The sequence below is a fragment of the Pieris brassicae genome, chromosome 3 (genome assembly GCF_905147105.1).
Source record: "Pieris brassicae chromosome 3, ilPieBrab1.1, whole genome shotgun sequence".
In the NCBI taxonomy this organism is placed as follows: Eukaryota; Metazoa; Arthropoda; class Insecta; order Lepidoptera; family Pieridae; genus Pieris; species Pieris brassicae.
In genome coordinates this window covers 11,734,247-11,759,461 of record NC_059667.1, presented here as the reverse complement: position 1 = coordinate 11,759,461, position 25,215 = coordinate 11,734,247, and the positions used below count along the sequence as shown (strand labels likewise).

The following is a 25,215-nucleotide window of genomic DNA, read 5'->3' as shown; positions in this document are numbered from 1 at the left end:
CCACTAGGACAACACTGCTGCTTCAATTAACCATTAAAGCCTGTTTCAATATTTTCTGATTTTAAGGTACACTTCGTAATATCGAGTCTTTATTTGCCAAAAGCTGGCGTTGTACTCAATTTCCTGTGTCAACGCCGCGAAATAGAGCCATGACGCAACTCAGTTGACCTCACGTACTTTCTGCGGAAACGAGTCTAAACTCTAGGCTAGCCGATTGGGTTGTAGACGAGGCCCATTAAGATGTAGAAAAAGATTTAAAAAGTTTAAGGCCGAAACGGTTTGGAAAAAAAATACTCATGGATATATCATAAAAAATCATAATGTGATTAAAAAGAAGTTTGATAACTTGTTATCACCCAAAAATTATGTAAGGTCTATGTCACTTAAACGGTGCTGCTACTCGGGGTTGATCAACCGATAAGCGTTATCAGTACTGGGATCTCGGAAGTTGTAATATTGTGATAAATATTGCACAATTTTATTATGTTTATAATAAACGTTAAAAGGCGGCTGAATCTTTCCAACACATTTTCGGTTGTCGCGTGACTAGGCATTTATTATGAAAACAAAGTACAACTTTACCGTGCAATTGTTTTACAAGTACCAGGCATTTATGAGCTATCAGGAGTAACTACGAGCAGAGCGCTGGGCTGATTAGAAGCGTTTACTGTAAGACTTGGCACTGCGCCAATCGGGCCACGATGGTGCGTTAACCCATACACCTCGTAAAAATAATTAACGATTGTTTTAATCCCATAATTTTAAAAGTAGTCATATAAACATGTCTTCAATCAGAGTACATACACTGTTTCGACATGATATTCTCGTAATACAAATTCCCACAAATCCTAGTTACAACTTTAAATTTAAAATTTCATTTTTGTTAGCTAACACTTTTTACCTTCCTTAATTGCGTTTATAAAAAGCGAAATTATTACTTTGTTCCGCATATATATATAATGAATGGTTTAAGTGAATTAATTAAATATTAAATTGGGTTTAAAACAAATTGTAAAAATATGTCAGCGTGTCTATGTCATCAAAATGTCGGTGTCTTTCGGCCGTTCGTTTCGACCTTGTAATTTACATGTTTATCAAAGACAACAAATTTAAATGTTGATTTATTTGTGGCAAATGTTAGGTACCTGTATCTACGTAATACTGGTTTCTTGATGTCCCATTATAACAAATTACAATGTGACATATTTAATTTTACAATTTAAACTTAATTGCAGCTAAATTAACAAAAAAACATGAAGATACTTGCTCAATGAAAAGTGATCATACACTACCCCAACCTACGTCACACCGACCACGTGTTTATATAAATAGTTTACAGCATTTTGGCTGTTATGTAATGCATTTACAGTACATTTTCACGTGCAACTAATGAGGCCAATGAAAGTGTTCGATTACATTTCACACCTGTACTGCGGTCATGCCGTACATTGAACCATCATTGGCACTCATCTTAAATTTTTGTTTGTTACTAAAAGCAGTTATTATCGCTCAGGGCTGATTTATCTTTTTTTACATACAACAACCTCATTTAAATTACCTTGTAAATGTTCGTGATTTAACACAATATATATAAATATTTTTGAAATTTTAATCTTAATATCGGACACTTAACAATGTCGCAAATTACCCAATACTTGTCTACCAAATACTTTCTCATTTAACGTATTAAGTATGGATGACTTTAAGTTAACAAGGCCGCAAGCTGGGTGGCTAGGCCCCAGGCTAATTTAGCTTCTATGAATAATTTCCTAATCCGTTGCCGACTTAACCTAGAAACAGCTGAGGACCTTCCAAATATCAAGTGACGTCTGCTGTATTTATTATCCTCATATAATAACGCAACTGATTTTTCATTTTTGATTCGCTTTTATGATACACAACCATTGGGATGTATGATTCAATCGTGTGTAACAAAAAAACGCAATTTAGATTATCGCTTTTCGGCAATTATTGTCATCAATAATAAATGATAGAAGGATCAGATAAATAATTGATGTTATCATTAGTAGATCTTGCCATACAAAAATAATTTAATTGTAAACCAAAGAAAATTTAAGTATTAATTAATACCTTTTTGTTTTATTGTATCTTTAACACTTAAAGACGCAAGTACTAGATGAAATTTGCTGGCATTATCATTGTTATTTAACGTACATAAAACTTACCTACATAATTTGTCTAATAACGAATCCGGTTCATATATTTTAGGTCATTCTACTACGTGTCTCGCATACACATCATCCAACTAGTTTTGTCGGTTCCTACTAGTGATCCTTATCATATCATGGCATAAGACACATAATTTTTAAAACGTGGAAATATGTACCTATCACCGAAGTAAAATTTTGCCGAAAACCACGCCACTTCCCACGCCTATCGCAATTCGGAACAATTCAAATATATATTCGAAAGTACTTTGAAACTTAATAAAAACTTCATTACGTATGATTATTCATACTTCAGATGTTTTAAGTAATTGTTCTATATTGTATATATATAACATGTAATAATGTATGTACATAATATATTTCTCTTATAAATTTCAAGTCAATTACTACGTAGACATATTTATTCTAAAGATTCCCTAATACTTACTAACAAGCATCACAGAATTATGTCAGAGATTTTGTATTATGCCATTCAAAGTTAAAACAGCATCTGTATGCCCATCAAAGTTAATAGTAAAAGGAAAATGATTTAAAATGGGATGATTCATAGGGTTAAAATGTATCAAGTTTTTCATTAGTTAGTCATTCGGTCCCACGATCCCTTTATTTATGTTCCGAGAGTTATTATAAGTATGCTTTCTTATAGGTATGGTAAATCTCTTGTAACATGAATAGTATTCATTTGGTTCTTTATACTAATAAAGTGTTTAATATATTTCTGGTGATAACATCGCGAAGAGCATGCTTTTGACCCAAATATCGAGGGAGTGTGTCTGGCTCAGGCTGGTTATGTTCCTATAAAAAAATATTACGAAACAGATACTAATGTTAAATGGGTATATATCAATATATCTTTATTTAGTATACATTAAAAATAATCAGTGGCGTTACAAGCTCTTTAGGTCTGGGCCTCAGATTTCGGTATTTGTTTCATGATTATTTGTCAATAGGCAAGTACTTGATCAGCCTCCTGTGCCTGACACGCGCTGTGACATTTTGGTTCTGAGGCAAGCCGGTGTCCTCGCAATGTTTTCCTTCACCGGTCGACCGAATGTTAAATGCGCCCAAAAAGGTAGTCCATTGGTGCACGGGATCAAACCTACGACCTCTGGAATGAGAGTAGGCTAAAGCCACTAGGCCAACACTGCTCTACATATCATTAATTTGAAATATTACAAACATGTAAAAATTAAACAATAATTTATCTGTGACAATTATCACATTTTTTCTAATCGATTATAAACAGGTTTAAATAATTAGCGTTAAATATGTTAGAGGTCAAGTACAATTTAAAAGCAAAATAAAATAATACAAAACTAAGATGTCAATGAAATCATTTAACATTTTAAAATGGAAACCCGAAAGCTTCAGCCTTGTGCGACCGGATTTATTTTAAATTGATAATTATCCAAAATTATTATTATTGACTTAAATTTGGCGATTGGTCTCGCTTTAACTTTTCGAATTTATTAAATACAATATATATATCTCGTTTTATATGTAATATTAATTAGAAGTTTTATCTTTTCAGGTAAATATCGGATTTCAACGCCAAAAACGCTAAGTATACGCTATCTTAAGTATCAAAACCCATCGCTATATTTTCCGAGGAAAATGTCGATCTTAGTGTAAAAGAGAAAGACAATGTAGTTGTCTCACGTCTTTGCTTCACCTCAAAAGCCACGTTCCATATGCAGATGCAAAAGTGAATTCTAATTATCCTGCAATAAGATCTATTATAAATCATCAAGTATTTCTATGTCAGTGCTGTATTTAATTTTGTACTTTATGTGCCATATGAACAAGGTTGCATTTAATTTAATTAGTTTTAGACGAGTTCCCAAAATTCTATAAAAACGATCTTCTTGATTCTGGTTGATATTGATAAAAATATGATTGGGTGTGTCACATCTACCCTAGATGTGACAATTCTCTATATAAAATTTAGGGTCTATCGGATTTTAATAAAATTATAAAGTATTGAACATTCGGAGCAATGAACGCTTCCTCTAACCTATTTCAGTACAATCAACCCCGACTGCCTTCAAACACTATTAATCACATCGTAACGAACAGATCCTGTTGTTTGTACAAGATTAACATCAATATTAAGTGTAGTAAGGCAGATTTTCCCCTGTACAATGGCGTGCGTAAACCTCCCGTTCACCTCTGAACCCCTAGTATTATGTAAGCGGAGTGCAATGGCCGCGGAAAAGTGCTTAGCAAAAATTTCGCGGAATCTTAATTTCTGGGGTCTTTTGTAAAATAATGATGATTTGCGGTTTTATCACTCAATTGGTTTTCTCGATTAAATTTATTGTTTATTTCAAAACTGCTTCATAATAATTTATACTAACTAGAACAGAATATCTGCTTTGGTTAAGAGATTATTGACTAAATTGACGATTAGATTGTTATATGCTTAGTAAATTTGATTGTAGTAAAAAGTTACATGAATTCTTGACCTAAACTATATAGATAGATAGATTTAATTGCGATAATTTATATATATCTATCACACACAAAATATCTGAAAGCCTTAAAGCCTATAGGTTTTTACGTATTTCCATAATATTACAGTATTAATAATAGTACATGTGCGTAATTAGCGTGGCAACGTGGTATCGTAGAATGTGGGTTAAACTCGTGGCGGGGGTTGGCAATGCACCGGGCGCAGGTCGTTGACCGGTATCGACCGCTGCCAGTCGCCCCCGCGGCGCCGCACCCCGCACCCCTCCCAACCCCGCAGCCCCTCGCAAGCCGGGAAACACCGCATGCGACATTTCATATGCTCTTCGTTTTCACGTAAAATACAATGATTTAGGGAAAAAAAATTAGGTCAACATCGGCTCAAGTAATTTTTTAATTAATCAACACTATAGCTAAGAACCTTCAACATTTATGTTGGAAATACTCGATTCTCTAGATGTTATTATTAATATAATGTAAGCCTTATACTAGTTTAAAGTTCGGTAAACGCTAACTTTGGTCTTTGGTATTTTTCTTATATTTTCCAAAAGTCATAGGGTCCCACCAAGAGCGTCATTTTGGCTGCCGGCCAGACTGTTATGATTGGAGGGTTAGTTCAAGTATCATAAACATTGCAAAACATCCATTTTTCTTAACTTTGATTTCCTATATAACCACCACTTATTTACCCCGACAGAAATTTGGTCTATGCCATCGCCTTGGTTCTATGATACAATAAGAATTAATACATCTTCATAACAGGCCATATCTAAGTTGAACAGCTGTACGCGGGAAAATACAAGGGGAGTAAAGTTACGCACCCCGGAACATTATTGTCATGGCAACGACTTGCGATTTCCGTTCATTAAATTTGTCTATTATAACAAGCTTTGCGTAGGACAACAAAAGATAATAAAATAATAAGTTTCAAAGTTCAATTGAATCAGTCTCGCAGACTCGTGTCGTGATCTGTAATAAATTTATTTTATGGCATTGGCCCGGGATAAATAAGTATAAATATATTAAAGAACACATTTTTGCACTCCGAAATATTTAAAAAGTTATTAATGTGACTGATGAGATGTGATAGAAGAACATTTTCCCTGATATTGATTTCCACGCCCCCTTGTACGCCTAGTACATCCAGTATATATGTATTAAAGTGTGTTTTACTGAATTAGCAAGTACGTTTTTTCATTTTCTATTATTGATTTGAAAATGCGCTTTCAAACAAATACCTAGCGGAATAACAGAATACGGATGTCGAGTGAAACAGAATGCCTGTGTAAAAGAGAGGAAGCGTGTATAGCTTTGTTTTTTATTATTCAGGACGAATCTCGATTCAGGGATCCCGCTAATATTGAATTTCGCTTTAAGCGATACTACGGCGTGTTTGATTAAACTTGATTTTTACTTGAAACATATTATTTAATTGGAAATATGGTAGCTCTACGAAGTAATGAAAACAAAATCATTGCCGTAAGTAAACAAAATATGGTTAATTAATTCTTGCTAACAAGCTTTTAGCTTTTAATGATTATCACCGTAAAAATATCGAAGCCAACCGATGAAAATTTTAACAAATATGAAAAAAATATTCCTACAAAGTGGTGAATGTGAAAGTTCATGCTCAGCATTAAACTCGGGCCTGATTACGTCATCAACGGGAAATATATGTACTAAATAAAATAGAACACATGCCATTTATTTAATATATAATATTACAATTGCTTAAATTGCATTAGACATAAATTTTATAAGTATTTAACTGCATACCGTAGCGCGTAGAGGCTGGCGTGACCTGGTTGCTACGGCGTAGAGTGCACTGTCTGCTACGTTCTACGAGCGTAGCAAATGTAGGTGAGTGAAGATACTCGACAGAATTCATATTTTCCCTCTGACTCCTGTAAATACGTAAAAATACGTCAAACAAAATTATACTAAGCAGATAGCTCTGAAACAAGCAACTACTATTTACTTATATATATTTAATAAACTTTAAGTAATATTATTTGTGATGTGGTTGGTTTGTCATGTGGAGTGTTCAGAACATATTCAAATTGAAAAGGCCATAGGCTCATATTAATCTCGACCGTTTGAATAATAAAACGAGGAAACTTTGTATTTTTAATGCTCGGCCTCGGTTCAGAATTTTTGTTTCAAAAAAAATTCAGCGCTTATCGTACAATCATAAATGCAAGTTTAAGTTATTTTTGTATTGATAAAACCAGTTAATATGGGCCGCCTTATGAGCTACGAAATATAAAATTTTACATTAATTAAAATAACTAAATAATGTTCAGTAACTTAAACGTTACATCCATTTATATTAAAAAAAACATATTTATTAATAAAAAAGAATTTTGATTGGTTCTGGAGACTTCATTTATTATCTTAAGAAAAATAAATTCAGGAAAATGAAAATCATCAAATAAACCATCTATCTCAAATCTATAGTTATAAAAGAGGGGCCAGCTCGAATAATGGCACTCTAAACGCACAAGGCTACACTGAACACAGGCTCTACTAAATTTAGTTTCGTTAATTTGTCGGCACAATATCACTGGCTCGCCGCCAACTAACTGTATAGCGCGGCTTAAATCTCTCTGTTATCTCTAATTATGCAGAGTTCAAAATTCACATACCATCTATATAATCTTGTAAAAGGTTTTGCCTTTTAACGATTTAAGACGAGGTAGGAAAAATAATTCACATGAACGTACGTATTGTCAATACGAAACATATAATAAAACTGCTACATACATGGAAACCGTAAGATTTAATATTAACGCTGTGCCAATGCCGCTGGATCCCCATTTGTAACTAGAGCGGCATATTTTTATTAAAAAGGAGTTATTGCTGAACATATTTTAAAGGTAAACTTTGTGATTTATGCAAGTGATTATCACATCTCGTCTATCATATATATCCAAAATTGCTATGTATGTATGTATATACGTAGGAACTTTAACTTATCTTAACAAAACAATTTATATTGATTGCGGCTGGCTGCCCCCGAATCCGAGTTTCCAGCCACGTTGTTTTTGCCGCATTGGGGTCGCGAGCGGGATAGATGTATTATAACTTATGTGTTAATAAGGGATGCAAGCTTTTCTTTTTATCTCATATATAAACATTTCTCACAAAATCGGAGTCCGATTCCATCTTAACATGTGAGAACTGTTTTGCGTTGATGCAAAAATCAATGAGATTAAATTCATACATCCACGTTGGTTAACGCTAGCGAGTCGGCGCCGAGTGACGTGAACACAGCGTACTCCAGTAACCGCATGCCGGTATCGAGCAGGGCACGGGGGTGGGTCGTAGACTGCCGACGGTTTACAGACCTCGAGGAGCCTCTGACCGGAGCGGACGTCGCCCTTATTCGCTATTAGATGTCTATAAGGAGTTCTTATAAACCAAACTTAATCTTCTCATAGAAATTCAATAAAGTTAACGTTCTCTCTAAGGAAATATAGTATTTACTGTACAATGACATTTTCTATACTCTATAGTTTTCATGACAAGGCACTGAACGATTGCACACTATAACGAACTTTCTGTTAATTCTGTATTAAAAGTCTCTGAGTCAAACTGATTCTTAATTTGTAGTTTCGTTTAATGTCCGTTACTACTAAAAATAACTAAACTAAATACTTCTTGTTGCAGGATGCAAAATCAAAGCTCTTCGGGCGAAGACTAATACCTACATAAAGACACCGGTGCGCGGCGAGGAGCCTGTGTTTGTGGTAACAGGCCGCAAGGAAGATGTGGCACGCGCCAAACGTGAGATCCTCTCCGCCGCCGAGCACTTTTCCCAGATCCGCGCCTCGCGCAAGTGCGGCGCAGCACCCCCGCCACCCGCTGGCGCCCCTGGACACGTCACCGCGCAGGTGCGCGTGCCCTACCGCGTCGTGGGGCTCGTTGTAGGACCCAAGGGCGCTACTATCAAGCGCATTCAGCACACAACACACACTTACATAGTGACACCCTCGCGTGAGCGCGAGCCTGTCTTCGAGGTGACTGGACTGCCAGAGAGCGTCGAAGCAGCCCGCAAAGAGATCGAAGCACATATTGCTCTACGCACTGGTGCCGCTGGAGGAGCCGCAACCGGCACTGGAGTTTCAGGCGGGGAAGGTGAGCCACTGGCCCAGTTGTACCGCGCTGGACTGGCCTCGTTACTTCGTCCCGAACAAGAAGCCGCATTTTCCTCCGCAGGGTCGTGCTCGTCGGGTGGCTCCTCGGGCAGATTGGGCGACCTTCTAGGCATTTGGTCATCGACGGAACGCGACGAGGGTCTGGGCGAGTCGCCATCGTTCGAGTCACCGAGCGCGGGCAGCGTGTGGGCCTGGGGCCCCCCGAGGCCGTCTCCCGCAGCGTCTCCAGCTCGCGCGTGCGCCGTGTGTGGCGAGCGCGGTGTGGCGGCAGCGCTGGTGCCGTGCGGCCATAACCTGTTCTGTCTGGAGTGCGCGCAACGACTCGCGGCGACGGCTGCGCCCTGCCCCGCCTGCGCTGCGCCTGCGCATCAAGCCATTCGCATACTCTCATAAATATTTGCGGCTAGCCGCGTTCCCCTCGAGGGGCTCGATTTTTTTACTTAAATCGTTACGAAAATAATAAAAAAAATCGCGTAATCGAAATCCTGGTGCCAAAAGTCGGCGCCTCGCCGGCACGGCCCGTCCGCCGCGCCGAACCTATCGTAAGTCGGCAGAGTTACTCACGATATATTTTCTTATTATGAACGTTTTTTATTATGGCGTCGAGCGTCCGCCGCGCTCGTCGCCGCAGAGAGTCGAGGTACGTTACGATAGAATTTCGAAAAAAATGCATAAAATTTAAAAAAAGTTGTATAATTATTATTATTATTGATAGCATAAATGAGAAATCGAAAATTTATAAAGCTTACCTAACGTAGTAGCGTAAAATATTAAGATATCGTAATATAATAATTATGAAAGCGAGGGACGGGCGGCGTGGGGAGCGCGCCGCGCGGAGCGGCCTTAGCCAATGTGTTGTTGATAGGTAATGATTGCAGGGCGTGTTGTTGTGTCGGTAGATAGTAAGGTAGTGTAATGGCCGCCCGGGGCAGGCGCCGACCCGCTCGGGGTGCGCTTGGCCCGCTCGGGCCCCGCGTCGCCCGCTACGCTCCCCCGCGACCCATGCTCATTATTTTGACTATACGATTATTCGCTTAAATGATATTATACATACGTACACACTATAATTATGATAATATTAATATAATGTTTGTTTTAAGTGTGTTTTAATGTTTAGATTTTTATTGTAATGTTTTTATGAATGATTTTTATCTGTACGATTATTATTATTGATTATTATTTTATGTGTTGACGATGTTTTTTTGTGATGAAGCGCCCGCGCAAGCGTAGCGCGGACCGAGGCTGCCGTGTGCTCGTTTAGTGGTTAATATCGACTAATAAATTTAAAGTAATAAATAATAAAGAAATAATACGACTCATTCATTATTATTATTATTATAAAATATAGTAGTTTGTAGCACGACATTGACTAACCATTACCTATTGATACTTATTAAGTATTATTAATTATTATTATATTGAATAAATTTAATAAATGCATAATTATATTTCATAGGAATCATTATTCTGTATAACTCTAGTTAAATATAACGATAATAAATATGATTGTATTTGTATGGGACGATATTGTTATTTCGTTTAACGGGGGGCTGGTTTTATGAATTAATATTTTTTTATTTTTTTACCGTTATTAGTTTTTGACTTACTCATGTAATGATACGCGAGGATTAAAAACTGCCTATTAGATTATATTTTAAAAAATAAAGGTTACGTAAAATCAGCCCCCGTCGTACGTAGATCCAGTTATTTCGATAATTTTATTTTCATATTAAAATGGGTAGACGCTTTAGGTTCAAAATAACGTTGTGAAAATTTGTGAAATTTTGTAGACTACATATCTTATTATAAATCTAATATAAACTATAAATTTCGAATTTTATCTTTTATTTTTTCCTACTCACCTAGTTATAATCACAACAGTCATTATATGGTATAAACATTTAAAACAGACTTGGTGACGAAAGAGGCTTCTTCAGTAGCCAGTTGATTATAAGTTATACATACTATAATAGAGATTAGCTGTGAAGTACTTTCACTAATGAATATAAATCACAACCTGAAATGCTTCAAGTCTCAGATTTTTATTCATTAGTGTATGTGATAAACCCTAACATCGACGGTGCTACGAAATCTACTTTAAAGAACTACAAGGATGCGGAATCTACTTGCAATTATAATTACTGCCAATCTATTTATTAAGTTATAAAGAATTCCTATCTGTTATTGCCTAGTATGCATATTCAAAATAGCCTATGTTCAATTCCATTTTCTTACAGTGGAAATTATAAACTGCCTAATTATCAAAGAGTGGAACTTATACTCTTCACAGGACATAACTAAAGCTAGTCAGTCTATTCAAACTTTTAACACAGGCAATAGCTATATATAAAAGGGTTCGATTCCCGACGAAACAAGTTTGAGTTGAAAGAGGTACCACACGTTAACTGTGTAATATTAACGAAACAAATGGAAATGTTTTCATTTGAAATAGAAAACACATTTGAATTCGGTCTATATTCAGCCTTTAATAAAGTAATTTGGTAAGATATCAAGTACGAAATCCTATAATAATAAAACAATATGAACCACTCAGTGTTACAAATATACAATACATATACTTACTACTACTAGTTAAAAAGCATACTTGCCATACACATTAATAATCCAGTGTCGCTATAATGTATATATGACCACAGATTACATTGGTTCCTTTGATCAGTTTGTCTGATGTACACTTGTACATTACTTGTACTTGTACATCCGCTTTGTCGTACGGCCTTCTGACTGACACATGTAATCGATGTTGAGGTCTAAGACGGATATACAAACATACAATAACTACAATTAAAATATTATAACAATTACTTAGACAAAAATAATTTCTACTGTTAAAGCAAGTGTCTATGCACGAAAGAATAATCCTGTGGGATTAACACAGCCGGTATTTAAGGATTTAGTTAGGATATAGTGCACAGATAAAATTTTTATAAAATGTTTATTATATTAACTGAATTTAGGTCCCTCAAACCTTTTCAAGAAAAAAATCGGTAATTACCGCGAAAAACCTCTTTACTGTATAACGTAAATTAACTGAATTAGATGTCACTGAAAAGATGACCTGAATATGATGAATACAGCTTTCATTTGATATAAATTGAATTTAAAATTTAATGGCAGTAGACAGTTGAACGACCCCGCAATTCCTCTTCCGAGCTCTTCAATCGTTTTTACATCAGTAAAACACTTCATTGGGTAGATTTACATAGTATGTTTGATTGTATCTAAAACATTCAACTCAATTCAATTCTAGTTGTATTGTTGGTTGCAATACTTACATAAAACGATTTGGATTTTACCAGAAAAATTTAGTCAAATGACACAAGCCTATCTTTAGAGCCATCTATAACGACTGGAGTATTAAACAAACATAATATAATTTGTATTCGAATCAAGGGTATGTAATACTTGTACATAATAATAGTTTTGATGTGAATATTTCATAAAATGCGTCGTCCAGGTCTTTACAAGTCCGTGGGCTGTTAGGTTGCTAGGCAACCGTGTACCCGTGCAGATTCAAGGTCCTTATATCGTCCTATTCATAATTTAATTTAAAATATAACAGTATTTACCTTGATTGATAATATTAAATGTTGATACTTAAAGCGAACAAAACACACAAAGATATGAGGATCCTCTGCTTAGCAAATGGCTTTATGTTCAATTTAATTTTAAATTAAGAAAACTAATAATACAAAATTGATTAAATATACATTTTTACTCAAAAGTTTTGACCGCTGCTCGAGTGTTTTAGATTGGATCTACGGCGAAACTAATATTTTTAGTAAGAAGGTAAAGATGGCCGATCAATGACAATAAAGTTTTAGTGAATATCAACGTCTTTTATTGACACAATTCTAACTTGTAACGCAAGGGCGTTACACTTTAAGGTATATGTTTTATGTATTGAACATCATGTGAGCTGTTTAACCTAACACACTCAATTTGTTTTAAGATATAATAATAAATAATCTTTATTTCTGTGTGTGTATGTGTGGGCGAGTGGGTGTGTTACAGGTAACAGTTATTAAATCTTTTGTTTCATCATAACTCAACGCCTTCAGCCAATTAGTAACCATTTTTTTACATTCATATTTAGTGGGTAAATGTTATTTTTTTCATTTTTTCTATATTTATTATATAGGTAACAGCCTAGGAAACCAAAGAATCTTTGCGAGAACCAAAGAATCGATACGACAGCAAACTTTATGTTTAATCCGCTTGTTTATATTTAATTCGGGTCGTAACTAGTTTTATAACGTTGTTTTAAAACTATGTTGAGAATAAATAATTGACGAATTGTTAACACATCGGCTAGGGCATAAAGCTCTTTAGTGGGAAAAAGAAACGGTAAGGAATGACTTACTTTTAACACTGCTCGTTATAATACTGTTACGAAGACGGGTCGACTGCCATGTTTCTAGATTTTTCCACTAGTTAGAGAACTTTTCAGCAGGCTGTAATATGATTTCTGACCGTTTCAGGAGAGGGTCAATCACATATTAGAAAATTGTAATTTTCATAATGTTACCCTAGTTTTCAGGAAGCTGAAACCTTTTTTCAGTCGGTTTCAGAACATGTGTAGTCGAGTGGTGCAGTTTTCAGGAGACCCGTTTTCAGGCGTTTTCAGGCCTAGTTATACCCCTTTGATGAAGGAATATTCTAGACCGAACTTTCTAGGTGTGAGACAAGGACGAAATGATACGAGAGAGAGAGAGAGAAGATCAGAACTTTCTCGAAACTAGACGAGCACTCTAGAACGCCGTACGACAAGGACGGAGCAACGTGCGAAAGAGACAAAGAGTGCGAACGTTCTAGAATTGTGCAATCGCTACTCAGTAGCAAGCGAATATTGTTTAGAATTATTCCCAGGGATATATAAGCGAGCCGAAACGCGACTAGTCGCCTTTAGTTTTGAATGCGATAACAAGAGCGAAACACCGAAGCGATAAAGTGCGAATAAAGTGAATATAAGTGATAAAGTACTGTGTGAAGTGTGCATAAGTGAAGTAATTAGTGACTGTGTTTTTATGTGTTATAAGTGCATCTCTGCGATTAAATTATGCCATAAATTCCTCATTGATTTTTCAAGAAATAAACCCTTGAATAACTCTACGGCATTTTTTATCCGATCCCCTAGCTCGTAACAATACATAGCGGTAGCCATGTGATTTCACCATGTTATGAAGTATAATGTGCGCATATTTGTATAAGGCCAGGCTTCGGACGTTCGATCAACTAAGCTCTGCATAGCTATGATATTCTTCATTTCAAAAATATTCATTTCAAAGCAAATTCATTCATAGCAAAAATACTTTTTTGTAATTTTTTTCTTGCTGCATATATGCAATAATATATACATATTATTAATTTATTAATTTTACATGAAATTCAAAGTATTTATTTTTCGTTTCTTTACATTGAAGGAAATCATATCTTATGAAGGTTCATACAGTTTAATAATAAGTGACACCTTAGTATGTTAGAAGGCCCCTTGACCTAAGGGCTGAGGTCAAACATCGCATTTGCCGGATTACCGCCCCAGCCACTCATTAGTGACAGGGTTTATGGGAAGAACTTAAACTTACATGAATAGTATATTCCAGCTTTAATTACAAACACTTTATTGAATATTGTAAAAGTACTGTTACCCATTAAAAGCATTAAAGACAATCTTCAAGTTTTGGCTCAAGCCATGCCGATTACCTCACGATGATCCTCTTCTTTGAATGAACAAAAAATAAATGGGGCTTACCCGGACTGCGACACACATGCGACCTCAGGTTAGGTTAGTAGGGTCCATATCCACAAGCGACTAACATATTACTACTAACATTTAGCGATCAGTAAGTACAAAGAACATTACTAACAACATTTTAAATGTAACTTTTGTAAACAAAGGCTATATATGATATAATAGTAATAATAAATACATAGTTAATAAATTATGCAACTTAAATAGTCTGTTTCATTGATAGGGATGTGTGATCTGTGCCAACTCTCCTAGTTATTTATACGCGAGTACATATTTAAAAAAAAATATAGTACAGGGTTGAAAATATAACACAATTTGAGAATTATTTTGTATCCAAAATTGTATTCTATTACGATAATACCTATATCATTATTCCGATGTAACAATGTAAATTAGTTGGTTTATTTATGGCATGTTATAGCCGAAACGAATACGCCTCAATAGGTACTAGAAGAAAAATGTATAAACTCTTTTTTCAGACTTAAACTGCTGAAGAAAAAAGAAGAATTTATTTATAGAAAAAACACCTTTTGGCGTATTGAACATTTTACAAGTTTCACGTAAAAGGTTCATGTAAAAAATCATTACACCTGCCTACTCAAAAATAGATCACATCCTTTGAAATAGAAAAAACGTGACCAAGTGGAGATAGGTCTCGGCAGATGTTTACAAAACTGTCACGAAAATCAACCTTAACGCTTTACAATAAAGCTTAATTAATTTATGTCGAAATAGTGTCAAGTTTCTAACTTCCTGCGAGATGATAGAAAGTGTACACTTTGTGAGAGAATGCGGGCTTATTTAAGCTTTTACAGCGAACTAATAATCCACCCGCGCGTATAAATACATTGTTGCCTAGGATAATTAGAACAAAGTACGTATTAGGTTTTTAGGGCTCATTTTCACCATACTCAGTAGGGAATCAAAAAGGTCTTTTAATTCGTAAAAACAAATATGTACATTTTTGCAAATTCTGTAAGCATTCGGTTTTTAAAACTGTACCAAACAGTAATGGTGTACGCAGGATTTGAGACTGACAAGGGGTTGTGTGGACTAGACTTGCCCGAGACTGGAATTGGTGGAATGAAATAGACGAGCCCTACTTGTCCAAAGATATTTTAAACGTAACGTAACCTACGTAAACAAACGCTTATTTTGTATTGCCTTAATCGTAAAGGTAGGTCGTAGGTGTGTAACACTGGAAATGTTTAGAACGTTCCAGTTAGACACATTGCTAATGAATACTTTTAGAACTCTTTGGTTACTTAATGTATTATATTGCATTCATCTGTCATTTGTTTTTGTGAATTGGCAGCGAATATAAAACTCCTGTTATACGAGAAAATGAACCTAACGCGAGAACATTTTCGGTCATTGATTTATTATGACTTTCATAGGTTGCCATTAGCATTTCTTAATGAAGCCCCATCTTGTGCCACTATTTACAATTGGGGACGTAGCAATCTACATGATGATCCGCGTGAGGGACGTCCTTTAACAGCGACTACTGAAGATAATATTAGTGCTGTGCGACGCATGATACAGGAAGATAAGAAAGTGACCTATCAACAGACCCGGACAGGCACGAACTTTTAGGGGTCAGGAAGCTTTGTACCATAATTTAACCGACGACCAGAAACACCTTCGCATGGACTGGTGAATATTTTACTATAGCAGGTGTCGAGATAATGAGTCATCCGCCATACAGTCCTGACCTGGGGCCCTGTGACTTTCATTTATACCCAAGAACTAAAGATAAAATTCGAGGTAATCGCTTTACTGCTACACTGCTTTTCTCAGTGGTTCCGTCCAATGCGACGATGTGTAAAGAGGAACGGAGATTACTTCAAAATCAATAAAAGTATTGGAAGCTGTCTACATTAAGCCGTTTTTCATTTTCTAAACATTTTCAGTGTTACCTAGTTATAAATAAACAGAATATGTAAAACGTATGAAATAAACATTAATTAATATAGCCTAGGGCATTCAATAGTTACATAGTACTTCCGCACATAAGGCAGTCCAATGTTTAAAAGCTAATTTTGTCATTCCCAATATTCTGCGTAAATCATGACAGAAATAATTAAAACGAATTGAACTCAGTGGTCAGTATTACACAATATTAAAGTTATTGAAAGCTTTTGTTTATTTACTTTATAACAGATTACCAACGGGCAGGAGGTGTTCGTATTTGTATTGTGCAACTCGTATATGTATTTGTTACGTTATTAAAGTTTTATTTAAAATTGTAGTACACGTGTAAACCAAACACAAGTTTAGAAAAGAAAGTATTTCTTTATTTTCTAATATTGTTTAGCTAACCTACAGTTTTTATAAACACATAAATGTTATGTATAACATTAATATACCCTATATATTGTAATATTATCAAAATGAATTTTGACAATATTTTCTAGTGTTTTTTAATCAAATAGATAATGTTTGCTAAAACATATGTTTATATTATCAATAAATAATTAGATTGTATTATTTGAGTTTTTTTTTTTTTAATTATTTTATTGTAAGTGGTTTTTTATGTATATTGAGGCTTATAAGCTGGAGAAAAAATTATACCCAAAAGGTTAAAGATACTAGAATATATACTATACTACTATTTGATACATTCAGGATTATTTAAGTTTGTTCACGGTTGCAATAAGCTAGACAACCACCAGTGCCTGAGGTTTACAATTTTGCATTACACTATGTTTCCTTTGTATCGAAAAGGCAAGGCCGCCCATGGCCACCTGCATCGCCGGAGGTTAGGTTAGGAGTTGACGCTCTGCTCTTGAAGTCTTTTTGGATCGAAAAAACCTCCACTAGCAGCTAGTTCCACAAAGAGATTATGCGCGGAAGAAAGTGCCTTAAAAACGCCAGGCGTCCTTATACTAATAGCTTACTTTTGTTTTGTTTTTTCAAGAATCATACCCAGGACGAGGCAAAACGCATTTACTTACGGAGGTAAGTAAAAGTAATAACCTTAATAAAAGCCTGGGAACTGGTGTAAATAAAGGTTGTAATGTGAGTACCGGAAGCGAACGATCGGATGTGACGACCGCAGCCTCCGCGCCTCCCGCCATCTGTCAGGATCAACTCAATACGGGATATGGGATTTATTAATTTTGGTCTCATTTTGTTTGGAACTCCCGAAATTTGAGTATATGAATATGAAGTATGCTACTATACTTATAATAATACAGAGTAGTGGAACATACGATGCTTTCAACGAAGTATGGATAAGTTAATATATTATTAATATCGTAAAATTTATCACCTCTGTAGCTGAAGTCTTTTTACTGGCTTTCATGGACTACTTGCTCTGCTGTAAATTTGACATCATTTTCGTTATAAAATGTTTCGCGCAATTATTGTATAGAAAATTCAAAAAACATCAAAATCACTTATTTATATAGGTAACACAATGTACTCTTATGAACGTCAATTGAGAAATACATATTCAATGCTAAATGCTTCTAATTTTAGATTTACTGCCAGTTCTCAAATAATGGGCGTAGAACGAGAAGAACTGACAATAAACTCTCCGCCACTCATTTTAATTGACAAGTTTTTTGTTTTGCAAGGTTTTGTTTTACATATTTTTTATAATAAAATTATTTGTTAATCCTAACAAATGGTTGGAAAACCCTTGGTTAGTCAGTGGGTTTTCCTGAAACGCCAACAGCCTTGAAGTACCAGGAACTCATAATAATTTTATTGCCTGACCTGCTCGATATATTTGTAACTAGGCTGTAATAACGTCTATATTGGTGTATATCATGACTTTACGGTCTGCAAATATTAAGCATAAAAAGTAAGATACGCTCTGAATCGTACAAAATAATCAGTGAATGTTTTAACAAAAACACTCATTCGTCTGTTTCCATTACAGTGTAAACACAATATGACAAGAATGTAACAAAGTATTTTTGTTAAAACGATTTATATTTGATACATTTTTATGAATAAGGGTTACACTCTAAGATACACGTGTTTAAGATATAAGCGCTGATGTATAAGATACTAACTATGTATTTCTCAGGGGTTGGTAAGGGATATATAGAAAGAAATAAGTACTTTTTTACCTCAAACCACGAACATATTGGCAGGAATATTTTTCTTAGATAACCAAGCGAAATAACATTGTCATCGAAATATGTATCTAATAAATAGTATTTACAATATTCTTAACCTACATAGTATAACATAATGATATTTTAAAACAGATAAATAGAATTCTAAAACAAATGTAAAAAGTTTGGTCCTCGTGGCAGTGTACCGTTAAGGCTGGCATATTTACACGCTGTATTGTGAAACTTATTCGTTGAGCGAGGAATGCACCAGCTCTGGGGTCATCGATGTTACCTACCATGGGCCAACTAAAGATTTACTTTAAGGAGCCCATGAGTTCCAAGAGTCTCCAAAGGGAACAAAAACAGAGCTGGAGAAAATACTTATATTGTAGCCGTTTATTATTTTTTGTCTGCTTTTGTGTCTGTCCGACCGAACCACCACAAAATCGAATTTCAGTAATCGGAGTAAGTAAATTCAGATAAAATTAAAACGAGGAATGTCGCGACTAATAATATATTAATAAAATTCCCAATAAATTTATATCATATTGTAAGCCTCAATAAACCTAAACAAATTTCCGTCTCATGTATTCGCTGGACCGTGATTAATACGCTAGCAAATAGATTTTCGGATAATATTTAACTATAAGCGGAATTTTTACTTAAATATTTTTTTGTATTTAACACATAAAATTCTATAAAATATCACGATTGTTAAACATTTTCGCAAAATAACAGCCTTATTTTCGTACACCGTCTATTAAGTGAATGCGTCCATTGTCAATTACGGGCACTGGTTCAGTTCAGCCTGTCACACCCTCTTTCAGCACAGAGGATTAGTCACCTACGTAGTCCTGGAATCCGTGGCTTCCCAACGAACAGAAATCCTTGGAGCAGTTAAGTACAGGAAACTTCTAGGCTTCTAGGATGGAGCAAGGCTGATTTATATACCCGGAACTTAACGCACAGTCCACACTACGTTCATACATGCGTCACGGCACGCCACGTTGTACATTATATACCCATTAGTTTTCCTCTATTAGTCATTAAATATCCATATCGGGATGGATTGGGCATAACATCAAAAAGGCAAAAATAAAAGCAGCATCTCAGTGCCACTTAACAATGGTAGAAGAAGTGAAAATGCGGGTTTTTTGAAGTGATTGCAATTAAAATGTTGAAAAATTAACGATACAGAGGCAGAGTGCGTGGGTGACGCATAGTCGCTCCCTGGCCTTGCCCTTAACACTTCTGTAGAGAAACTAGATGAGTTAAGTTTCTGTTTTGAAAGGCTTTTATCAATTATAAATAGTATGTACAAAATTAAGCCTAGTTTATAAACTTATTTATAACGAGTCTTGTTCAATTTTATGTTAGTATTCATGGTTGTTTTAATAGAAACACCAAAAGTTCGTAATCATTGGGTCTTAGTATATTAATTGTAATGCTTTAAACCTGGGAAGATAAAATAAAAGATGTAGCGGAGAAATATTGGAAAATAGTAACGAAGATGAGAGACAAATGGAAGAATTTGGAGGAGGCCTTCACCCCGTCGGAGGTCAAGTACTAATATTAAATATATGTATAACTTTTCCTTATTGTACTTGAATATTTTTATTTTATTTATTTATTACTTTAATGCTTTGAACTGAATATTATTTCATTCATATTATTAAGCATTCAGACTAACAATGAATTGTTTATTGGTCAATACTACATTTAATTAAATTATTCTAATAATGATTCACGTCCGAATCTAGATATATATGTCCCAACCGTCCCCCAATGAGAATTGAAAATTAAGGCCCGGTACCACTAATTACTCGTGTGGTACACAGAGGTTTGCACATTGTTTATTGTTACTGCACTCTATTTACGAATTCCACTTTAGAAATACCATTTAATTTGGTACAGCTGAATTTTCTTTACTTACATATGTATATATTAAGAAAACACTTTTTAAACGGATTGAAGCTATGTATTAATGTTATAAACTTTTCACTTATCGTGCCACCGTGTCCACGCACGCGAAACGTCGAAAAAAATTGAAATTTAAAATTATGTAAATAATTATAAGTTTATAATAATAAAACATTGCTTCAATTCGTTGAAAAAGTGTTTTCATAATTTGTATAAGCTATGTTAACAAAAGACAATACTATAAGTATATATTGCTGAATACGGAATGCTGACTCCGACACAATTGACATCTTTATATGTGCGCAGAGTGAGTTTTCAGTGTATTATAGTATTGGCTTAGTTCTGTAATTATTATGTATGTTATTTGTGAATAAATAAACAAATAAAATATAACATCTGATTATAAATATATATGAAAGTGTCTGCTATTGAAGAATAAATAAATACACACACAATTCACATTTACACAATTCTACGAAATAGGTAACGTGTAATACTGAAGGTCTCTGGGAGGTTCATTATCAATATTAATAGTAACTAACTAAATACTTTACTTTCTTTTTTATTCTCTTTATGATAAATTTTATTCATGTAACTAAACATAACAGTAAAATATACAGGTTTTACAATTTTCTTAACCGACATAGTTATCATAAAAATAATGGAACATTTTAACTATTACAATGTTACATGTTCGACGTGTTGCGTATAAATGAAGTCGAAATATTTGTTCATTACCAGAATACATGAGTTAAAACATCGTATTTTTTAAGAAATAATATTTCTCAATACGTTTATATTGTAGTATTATTAGTAATTGTTATATATAGCATTAGTAATTAATGTTAAATCGACCTCGAAAAAAGGTTTTATACCTGTTAGTCTTACGTTCCAACACTGGCTGTACACAAATTATTTTTCATTCTGCGCTATTAACACGTACGCAAGTATTGGTCGTAAGTTAAAAGCATGAAGATCAAAAATCGGCGTGTAGACACGGAAGCTGAATCTAAAGCTGAAGAAACACATGACCATAAAAGAAAAAATGACTATTGAAACAAACACATATGTCTAAGCCACCTAATCTAACCTAACCTTATCAATGCTGCTTTTAACAGTAATATATTATGTAAAAAAATATTAAAACCTCGGATCGTAGAGTAATGAATCTCTGTCTATAGATTGTTGAACAATGTAAAATTATGAGTCGCAAATGTCCCAATATTTTCCTAGTCATCAAAATATTGTCGATACCTTGGTTGCCTTTTATTGAATTATAAACTTAGTAACTATAGGGATAAAAGCTATTATTGTATAATAAAGTTTTTATTAAGAAACTCGCCCCTTGTTTACAGAGTTTGCTAATCCTCTGAGGAACCCTCTAGAGGCTTGCCTACCTGAATTTATTGTATTTTAATGTATGTTTTATGCGATCGATTAAAGTCTTCGTGTTAACTAATGTTTCATTTTAAGTGACAACAAAGTAAAGTTACGTAAGTATTAAAATATGTGTTTGAAAATAATTATAGAAATAACAAATCAGTGACTCATATCTTACCCTAAAGTGAAATTATTACTAAAGGTTATTTTAGATAATGAAACGCGTGTAAATGAATGGTTTAAAATGTTATGAGCTAAATTTTGATTTGATTTTAGTTAGACGATGGAATATATATAGTGGTCTTGAATTTTAAAAAAAATCATTTTTTTTAAGTGTAGGAGTTTGCTTTGAGTGAAATTGGCTACATCTAACACGTAGGGTACTTCCCCTCCATATTTATATTCTACCCTGTATATGTTATCTTGTCATACAAGCATAAACAATTAGTGTTTTTCTTGGTTTCCATGTTTAACTAAATGTTTTTATTAGAATAGGTATCAACATTATTCAATGGTCTGGACAAAACAAGGAAGGGTTTGAATTGCGTTATGTTCGCTTAGCAAATACGACAACGTCAAAGTCAATAGAGAAGAATTGAATTTCGAAAATGCTTTGACATTTCAACTTTTTAATTTTCCGAGTGCATCACGCGTAGGCATCGGCCAGTATCAAACGATAACAAAACAAACACAAAAGCTAGAGCACATACACAGATAACCAATTCACAAGTTTCACAACGCTGAAAATCGAGCGTAATACTTATACAACTACGCACACATAGACTTTAGCCGGGGAAATCACGCCCACATGCACAGTGACCGATTATATTCTGTGAGCTGCCGCGCTTTTCTCGGCTAGTGATGCTAGGCCGCGTTCGGGGTTGAGAAACTCGCAAGCGCAGTTCAACTTATCGTGGTTAAGGTGAGAGCGAGACAGAAAATACGCACACAGAGGCGGAAGATTTCCCGGGCCTCGTAGTACTACAGACACATTGATCCACAGCGGTCGTCTGGCAGCATCGATTCTGCAGCTTCCTGCAACGGTTGCCGTGGCGACCGCCCACCTTTGCACCCCGCCTCTATTTAACTACATGATATTAGAAATTCTTGTTTCCCACTCGCGTCGAGTGATTCATTCTATTATGATAGAGACATCTTTTGTTTTTAGAATTCCAGTTGTTGGAATTAATGGAAATGAGGATTGTACTTTAAAATTAAAATGCTTTGAATTGTGTCATTGATATTTAATGACAATAGGGTAATTAGTTGATATAAATATACTGTATTTGAGTTGTTAACTTAAAAGCACATTTATTTGTATTAAAAAAAGCTTCATACATTGATTTAACAAAAATGTATTGCACATCAAAATTACCACTGAAAGTCATACAACAATCATTAGCAAAAAATTAAAAAATTAAGGACTTTTATTCCCGGAATTAATATATTGATTTAGCAGAAACAAAACAATTACCCAGTTAAGAAATATTTCCTTCATATTGCATCGAGTAAAGAGTAATGACCGCTCAATTATCGATTTTATTTACAGAGCTTTATAGGTTTTGTTTGCATGTAGTAGGCTGATAAAATATTTCAGGGGAAAAGCGATCTGAAACGCCGTGAACTAATAATTGCGAGAAAACCTACATTTGTTTGATCTCTACGCCTTCCAGATAAATGTAAACGTAAGCCAACTATTTGCAAATGATTTTATTTCACTAAGCCGATTGCTTTAGTTTTATTTTTTTGTTTGATGTCCTTAGAATAGAATAGACACGATGTTGTCTGTTGTATTTTTCAAAGGAACCGTCAGCGATAAATATATCATTTCATACCAATTATAATTTTATCATTATAAATTACTTCCACCATACTTCTCATTAATGGCGTAATAACATTTAAAAATCAAATTAGCAAACAGTTAGCTTGCTTATATGTTCATATGTAAAAGATATATTTTTCAATAATTCCTTCTAATATAATATTTAGGAACTAACACAATAATAACCTTTTTTTACTTTTGTTTGTCTGCTTAAATAAATAATTATTATTATTTATTCGACCGGCCTATTCCAATTATACAGTTATAAAAGGAATTAAAGCCTAAGGATATTCGAGAATGAAACCCACATCGTGATGGATATTTATTTCAATTAATTTTTCCTTATAGTTTATGTCCTAAACATGCAGTGCTGTCAATAATATGTTATTAACGGGACGGAATTAAACAAGGCACGAGTCAACTCGTACTGTATAGTATACATGTTATATATGCTTATGATGTCAAAGGTCGAGCCTTAAGTTTCGATATCGTTCGATTATTCATTTTCGCATATTATTTTTTTATAATAGTTATAAGTAAATATATCAGAGCATTGTTTGCCTAGTGGGTTCAGCGTGCGATTCTCATCCCTGCGAGAGGTTCGATACCTGGATGTGCACCAATGGACTTTCTTCCTTCGTGCGCATTGAACATTCGCTCGAACGGTAAAGAAACAAACCGTGAGGAAACCGACCTGTCTTAGACCCAAAAAGTAGACAGCGTGTGTCAGGCACAAGAGGCTGGTCATCTACTTGCCTATTAGATTGACAAATTATCATGAAACAGATTCAGAAATCTGAGGCCCAGGCCTAAAGAGGTTGTAGCGCCACTGGTTTATATTTTATTTATTTTTGAATATTATATGATGACATAATTGAAAGGCGGGCAATGCACTTGCGAGCCCAGCCTGGCAATGTGAGTATCCAGGGGCGGCGGTATCACTTAACATAAGGTGAACCCGTTTGCCTCCTATTACATAAAAAAAAATCTTCACTCTAAGGCTTTTTGTATTTTATAGAAAAACCAGGCAGGCAGGTTCATCTTAAGTTAAGCGATACCGCAGCCCATGGACACTGCCGAAAGGCATATGCAATGCCGGCTTTGTAAAAATTGGTACTATTTAAAAAAAACGTTTTATAACGCATTTTCCTAATCTGAAATATTTATTTATTCATAACTATACATTATAATACCTGGAATATAATTTTCCTTACCTGTCCATTGCAGACCTATTTAAGATACCTAAGTTACGTTTCTTACCTTATAAATGAATCTTATTAAAAAAAATATTTTCATCTCTACAACAGAAGTCATATCAGTTATTACGTAGTTAATAGTTTGCAAATACAATGTAATGCTGCAACGTAATATTGACTACTTACAATTTGTCATAAGTTTTACATTTAATATTTGAGACAAATTTGCTCGCCATTAA

The 25,215-nt window shown here is 34.6% G+C and overlaps 1 protein-coding gene across 2 annotated transcripts in view; it reads left to right on the top strand.

Annotated features, from left to right (window-relative positions):
* The window catches only part of LOC123707586 (RNA-binding protein MEX3B), a 36,242-nt gene extending 26,388 nt beyond the window's left edge, over positions 1-9,854 (top strand). Inside the window, exons 2-3 of one of the 2 annotated variants that reach the window (XM_045657753.1) lie at positions 8,328-8,795; positions 8,877-9,854. In XM_045657753.1, coding sequence (XP_045513709.1) covers positions 8,328-8,795; positions 8,877-9,208 — 800 coding nt within the window. In that variant the 3' untranslated portion in view covers positions 9,209-9,854. Of the gene's footprint in view, positions 1-8,327 lie in introns of both variants that reach the window. The other variant, XM_045657752.1, reaches the window with a different exon arrangement.
* Positions 9,855-25,215: the final 15,361 nt, after the last annotated feature.